At 39.4% G+C, this 7,014-nt stretch overlaps 2 protein-coding genes across 3 annotated transcripts; one reads left to right on the forward strand and one right to left on the reverse strand.

Annotated features, from left to right (window-relative positions):
• Nucleotides 1–481: 481 nt before the first annotated feature.
• Nucleotides 482–3,840, forward strand: LOC140774750 (nicotinate-nucleotide pyrophosphorylase [carboxylating], chloroplastic). 2 transcript variants are annotated; one of them, XM_073117854.1, is made up of 11 exons: nucleotides 482–678; nucleotides 756–904; nucleotides 1,010–1,143; nucleotides 1,221–1,284; nucleotides 1,381–1,463; nucleotides 1,723–1,806; nucleotides 1,907–2,059; nucleotides 2,760–2,936; nucleotides 3,023–3,090; nucleotides 3,311–3,484; nucleotides 3,569–3,840. In XM_073117854.1, exons 1-10 carry the CDS (start codon nucleotides 560–562, stop codon nucleotides 3,447–3,449), a joined length of 1,170 nt encoding a protein of 389 aa, XP_072973955.1. In that variant the 5' UTR covers nucleotides 482–559; the 3' UTR covers nucleotides 3,450–3,484; nucleotides 3,569–3,840. The 2 variants fall into 2 exon arrangements, with proteins under 2 accessions (XP_072973955.1, XP_072973961.1); XM_073117860.1 differs by having other exon boundaries at nucleotides 484–678; nucleotides 3,353–3,484.
• A 558-nt stretch (nucleotides 3,841–4,398) lies between these two features.
• On the reverse strand, nucleotides 4,399–6,435 carry LOC140774764 (uncharacterized). Its single transcript, XM_073117871.1, has one exon. The coding sequence runs from the start codon at nucleotides 6,061–6,063 to the stop codon at nucleotides 5,167–5,169; it is 897 nt and encodes a 298-aa protein (XP_072973972.1). The 5' UTR covers nucleotides 6,064–6,435; the 3' UTR covers nucleotides 4,399–5,166.
• Between the last annotated feature and the right edge of the window lie 579 nt (nucleotides 6,436–7,014).

The raw sequence follows: 7,014 nt of genomic DNA on the forward strand, positions 1-7,014 counted from the left end.
GTATTATTTTGGATAATCATCTATCATACCATATGTGTATGATTACGGAGAGACGAGTACGGTCCTCCCAGTCCAACAACGCTTAGTCACTTTCCTAATAAATTATCATCCTATACTATTATTTGATGGGGCAACATACACATGGCGATAATTCGTCAGTAATACGCGGAGTTGGTAAAAGTTAATAGTAGACTGCAAGAAAGAAAAAATTACATCATTGCTATTAAACACTCTCAGTGCTACTAAGCCACTAAAGTTTAAAAGTGAACTTGGAGTAAGACTCTTCCTGGACTATGCTTCATTTAGATTCTTATACGGTCTGGAAGTATTACAGCATACTCTTAATCAAAAATAATAATATCTTCTCTGGATTGGTGTAAACTGCTCTTCAACTCTCAATTAAAATGGAGTTAAAAAGTATTCTAAAATCAAGAACCAAATATAAACGAAATGGAATTTGATTCTCTTTAATTAAATCATCTCATTGGCCCACATTCCGAAGCCCAGTGAGGTAATGAATGAATTATCGACGAGTTCTTAGCCACACTTACCGGCGACGATGTCCGTACTTCCCACTCCCTCCTCTCCTCTCCTCTCCCCTCCCATCGCTAGGAAAATCTCCATCTCCATTCCCTTTCTCCGATCCTCTCCTGTTACCCCATCTCTTCCTCCACTCAGGTTTGCGCGATTTCCTTAACTAAACTCCGTCTCTTCTTTATCTAGCTCAAAATTTTTCTTGCCCTCTAAAATTTTAGGGCTCGATTCGTTGCTATGGCCGCCGCATCTGGGACTCGAATCCCGAGCTTCACGGCTGGATCGACGGCGGTGATGCCGCCATCTCACCCTACCTACGATCTTAAAGCCGTCATCGCTCTCGCTCTCTCCGAAGACGCTGGGGATCGAGGTCTTGTAGCTCTTTTGTACCTTGCAAATTTTATTAGATTATGATGTTGCACATAAGTTAGAAATGATTGTTGATGGTTATCCTTCCGTTCCTTGTGGAGAGCAGGGGATGTAACTTGTTTGGCTACTATACCAATCGATGTGAAAGCTGAAGCCACCTTCATCGCGAAGGAGGATGGGGTCATTGCTGGAATCTCTCTTGCAGAGATGATTTTTAATGAAGTCGACCCATCACTAAACGTAGCTCCTTTCCCTCTTATTTCCCATTCATCTCAAGTTAGTGCAAAATATATAAGATACTTTTGATAATTTGTTAGGTTGAATGGTCTGAGAAGGATGGGAATTATATTCGTAAAGGCATGCAATTTGGCAAAGTGCATGGTAGGAGATTTCAGAATTTAGTTTGTCTTGATTATTAATTTATCGTATTTGGTAATGCTTATGCTTAATTGCTTATAGGTTGTTTTCTTTCTTAAGGATGTGCCCGAAGCATTATCGTTGCTGAAAGGGTTGTACTCAACTTTATGCAGAGAATGAGTGGAATAGCGACTCTTACGAAGGTGATCCTAATGCAACAAAAATAGTAGTTGAGCCATATTCTATTCCTTGATTCAAGTATCTTGAAGTATGGCAAGTTCCTTTAAATAGATAAAGAATTTGTATTGTCCGAGAAAGATAGGTTATCTTGTTGAATAAGCACTCCTTTGTAGGTTATCTTGTTAAATAACCACTCCTTTGTAGGTTATCTTGTTAAATAATCACTCCCTGTGACATACCTTTTATTTATCTTGTTTAAGTATTTTTTTTTAACTTTTGTAGGCTATGTCAGATGCTGCACATCCTGCATGTATCTTGGAGACAAGGAAAACTGCTCCAGGTTTACGTTTGGTGGATAAGTGGGCGGTCCTTATCGTTTCTCTTGCTCTTTTGCTGTCTTTTTCTCCCATACTTTTCTCCCTTTCTCTTATGCGCTTGCAATACCAACTGATCTTTAAAATTTCAGGTCCTGATTGGCGGTGGAAAGAACCATAGGCTTGGTTTATTCGACATGGTCATGATAAAGGATAACCATATATCAGTAGCTGGAGGTGTCACAAATGCAATGAAGTCAGTAGATCAGTTCTTGGAGCAACAGAATTTTACAGTTCCTGTTGAGGTATGAAGTATAACTGCGAAGTAGGTACTCATTTATGTGATTCTTTTAGTTGTGTGAACTTGCTGAACTCTTCTAGCATATTTTTCTCCTAGATCCTGTACGTATAAATTCTGTTTGTATGTATCAAATAAGGTCTAGGTTTCTGTTCATTGTAATCTGATCTTAGATATGGCATTGTGTTGATAATTGTCATTCTGATACCTTAGGTATTCTGATTTATCCATCTTTTTTATTGTTAAAAAAGGATAATTTTTGTCTGCAATGCATGGTGTGGTCATTCCCTTTTTGTGTTAGAAATCTCATATGTCTTGATACAATATCCACTTTAAGCGTGGTGATGTGATTTGCTGTTTGAAAAATATGACATTATGTCAAATTACTTCTGTGCACAATTTTCAGCACTGTGACTTGGATTTCTTGGGCATTTTAGTTTTCTGAAATCCATCCTATCTATTCAAATGATTTCTATTTAGAACTTTTGAGCATTTGATTAGTCAATCCTTTTGATTTTTCATTCATAAACTTTTATATTTTCTACTGACTAGTTCAGATGAAATCCTTAATTTGGCCTTGACTATCTTGTAATCACCGCCTACTTTTTCTGGTCTTCTGTAATGTCTTCACTTCTTGGCATGTCTGTCAGCCACAACTTTATGTACTTTTTTTCTCAAAATTAATAATACACTGAAATCTGAATCAGGTTGAGACAAGGACACTTGAAGAAGTGAAAGAGGTTTTGCAGTATGCAACTGACAACAGGACTTCATTGACCAGAATAATGTTGGACAACATGGTTGTCCCTCTTCCTAATGGGGATGTAGATGTTTCAATGCTTAAAGATGCAGTTTTACTGATTGATGGTAGATTTGAGACAGAGGTAACATTTTCTTTCTTTTTAGAGCTTAAGCAATTTATAATGGTATAGCTTGAGGCATAGCATTAACAGTGTCAGTATGATCACAGGCATCTGGAAATGTTACAATTGAAACGGTGAAGAAAATAGGAGAAACTGGAGTGACTTATATCTCCAGGTACCAATATCTCTTTCTTGTTTATGGAAATTATAATCAATTCCTAGTTGAATCTTCTATTTAGAGCGTTGACTTTGCTTTCAAATCTTCTTGGAAACTCACACACCCGCTTCCTAAGCAGTTATTTCACTGGCATAGTAGAATACATACTCTGCACTATTAAGTATTAACAAACAATGTAATTCAACTTAAATTCTCATTTATTATCAAACTTAGACAGTGGGATCCCTCAAGTTCTAACTGGTATTGTGCCTCATCCCAGTGGAGCACTAACGCATTCTGTCAAGGCACTTGATATCTCTCTCAAAATAGACACTGAACTTGCACTTCAAGTTGGACGGCGTACAAACCGCGCCTGAACATGGAGCTTCATTTTTCTTTACCCTAATACTAAGTATGCTTTCTCTTTCTCCTGGATTGTAGAAAAAAAAAACCTTCTCTTCAACTCTTCCAGACTAACACTTATATATGTTAACAGGTTATGGTTGGTGCATACATAAGAAAATTCAAGAGCTTCAAGCAACCACTGGTTGCAGCCGTCGAACCAATACTCTACCAACCAACCACTTGCCACATGAGGATTAAACAAGGAATTACGGTAGTTTCCTGCTTCTAAAGTTCCACAATTTATAGACGTTGTAATTCTTGAATCTTTCTGCCGAACAAACTCAACTGTAATACTCATGTGTTTCAACAAGGCTTTCGGTACTCGAGCCAACCTAATGATCATCTGGTAGGATTTCACTTGCATGCTTGCAGAATCCTTTTTGTACTGGAGTCTGTCTCATTATCTATACATGTCATGAAATAGGAAGCACTAGTTGGATATCCAGAACAAATATGTGTAGGCACGCAGCTCGATGGTTGCAAGATTCTCTTAAAAGCACAACAGCGATAGGAATATATTTTTTGAACCTATCTATTTTTCTTGCAACCAATGTTCCGCCGCTGATTTAAGTGGACGACTCTAGCTGTATCGTATCTTTTTTTATTTCTTTATTTTTATTTCTCCTCTAATCATCATGCCAATCGTAACGGCTAACACTACTTATAGGCTATTTGAGTAGGCCAGATAATTGGGACGTCACCATCCACATAGGAATAAGATAAGGAGTAAATAACTGTACTCTTATCAATACATCTTTGAAACGTCGTCGATGAGTAAGACTTACAACATGGAGATTTAATTGTAATTAAGCCGTAATTTAAGCTCACCGTAAGACCCTACCATAATCTCTCTCAAAAGAAACAAGGAAAATAAAAAAGAACTATATCACAAGACTAGCGGCTAATCTTGGCATGAAGTCATTTTTAAGTTAGGTAATAATTAACCTCTACGACCAGCATTCTTTTATATGGATACTTTTTATCATTTGTGAATTACACTGTAGAGAGTATTTGGAACTGTCATTATAACTGTAGATGAATCAAAAGAACTAGGAGTCAAGACAAAAGTCCTATCAGAAGGTGGACTCTTAGAAAAACAAAGGAAAAAAAGGGTAGATTTCTAACCTTGTGTGGATCTCACCCACCCTTCTACCATCAAAGAGCTCACTTAATTTTCTACCATAACTTTCTGGATCCCATTCTTCTTTCCTCTCTCTCTCTCCCTCGTAGCATCAGATCCACCACAACATCAATAACTATGCCTCTGCCACACCAAATCTATGATGGATAATACAACACATGACGAACCTAATTCCCATCTCCATCTGCCAAACCACATACTTTTTCATCGTCGCAATCTAAACTTCTAGTTTTCAAATAATAAAAACAAAGTTTTAAGTATATATTTTATTATAAAAATATACACCTCTAGTGTAAAATATATATATATATATATATAGTTTAAATAGTCTAATCTTACTACTACTACTAAAATCAGAGCGAATAGCCCCAATCATACCACACATATTCATCAAAAAGGAAGGAAATTTTTTGTGATCCCAAGCATTCTACATCTTCCTACTCATCTGTTCCTCAAAATGCCCTAATCTAAAAGAAAAAAAGAAAAAAAAAAAAGAGTTAAGAAAAATATTTACACCTTAAAAAAGACGAGTTTTCCTTCTTAATCCCCTAATCCAGCAATCGATCCACGCTGTTCTCCGAGCACACATCTCCACCCCCATCCTCCCCGTTATTATTACTATTCTCACCACTAACGTCGTCGCCGGCTCTATTCCCATCGCCGACTCTCCTATGCCGGCAATGCCTCTCGAGCGACTGCAGTCTTCTCCTTATCTCCCCCATCTCCCTCTCCATCAAGAAAAGCCTCTCCTTTAACATGACGTTCTCCTCAGCCAACCTCACTATATTACTCTCCTCCTCCTCCTCCTCCTCGTCGTCGTCGTAGCCTTCGTCTCCTCTTCTTCTGGGATAGACCATCTCGAACCGGCTCAAGTCGTGGTCGAGCCTCCGCTCGACCTCCACGTGCTCCTCCACCTCGCTCTCGCTCGAGCCATTTCCATCCTCCTCCACGAGCTCGTCGTCTTCCTCCTTGCTCTCGCGGAGGCGGATCAGGCCCTTCATGGACCCGTACCCGTCGACGCCCCACTCCTCCTTGGCCATGTCGACGAGGCCCTCGCGGGAGGGGGAGAACTGCGGGGTCGGGAGGATAGCCGGCGTCACGGGGCACGGCGAGACCAGCGAGGCGATCCCGCCGGACTTCTTGGCTCGGATGATGAAGGAGGTGGTGTTCCGAGGCGCGAAGGGGGCGAATCGGTTGTGCTTCTTCTTAGGGAAGAAGCGACGGGGATTGTAGCGGTTCTGGTACTGGGAGTCGTCGCCGGCACCGACCCCGGCCACCGCCGGAGGCTTCTTGACCTTCCAGTTTGGTCTTCCAGCGGCGGTTCCGGTGAAGACTGGTCTAGGTTTCTGGAAGCCCATCGGATCGTTGGTCGGCAGAGACGGCGGCGGCAGCCGAGGCTGCCATATCCCGAAGCTTCGATTCATCATCTGCGACGGATCATTCATCGATTCCTCAAACCCTAACCCTAGCTAGAGAGATTAGCCGTTAGCGAAACCCTAACCCTAGATCGGAAGAAGGGATCCGTTAGTTTCGGTTTCGGTTTTCTTTGCCTTCTCTTCTCCTCCTTTTTCTTGTTATGATTTAATGCTTTCTTTTTTCGACAGGACAAAAAAACAAGGTCCTATTTATAGAAGGGCGAAGGAAGTGGACGGCTCTGATTTATTCCCAAAGGGTGAGCGTGCGGTTTCGATCGGTGTGGTTTGACCCAGGCGGAGAGGAATCCTAGGTCGGCGTGTAAAAAAGAAAGGTTTGGGCTTCTTGCGTTTATACCCCTCAAAGGTTCGTTTTTTACGCGAATACCCTTTTAACTCCGCACCTAAATATATGGACATTTTGCGTTCGTACTACTCGTAAGTTTTTATTTAAATCTAACTAATCACGATTAAATTCAAAAAATATATATATATATATATATTTTAATCATTGCTTAAAATGGTCTAGAAGCTATCCAATATTTTATCCGTAAAAGAAATTACTGATGAATATTTTACACTAAATTTTAAGAAAGGAGAGTATTCTAATCATCTATATATTGTTTGTTAATTTTAACGACAATCTATTAGAAATATTATGTTAAAAGTAATTTATAATGGAAAATAGCGACAATTATATAAAAACCTCGTCGTCTTATTTATATTTGGGTGGACCTTTTGCATTCATACACCTCAAAAGCTAAAACTGACTCAATTGATCGAATTTTGTACTGGTTAGTTGGTTAGTTAGTATTGAGAGATACCCATACAAAAAAAAAAAAGAGGCTTTTATATTAACTGAATCTTTTGAGTGACATTAGACATACATGTCTAAGAAATCTTAGAAGAGTATACAGGCAAAAAATCTACAAAGATTTATGAGAAATATTAACAATTATGCCCCCAGAGGACTAAAATCATTGC

This window comes from Typha angustifolia, chromosome 2, assembly GCF_048772165.1.
Source record: "Typha angustifolia cultivar Huaian chromosome 2, ASM4877216v1, whole genome shotgun sequence".
Classification (NCBI taxonomy): domain Eukaryota; kingdom Viridiplantae; phylum Streptophyta; class Magnoliopsida; order Poales; family Typhaceae; genus Typha; species Typha angustifolia.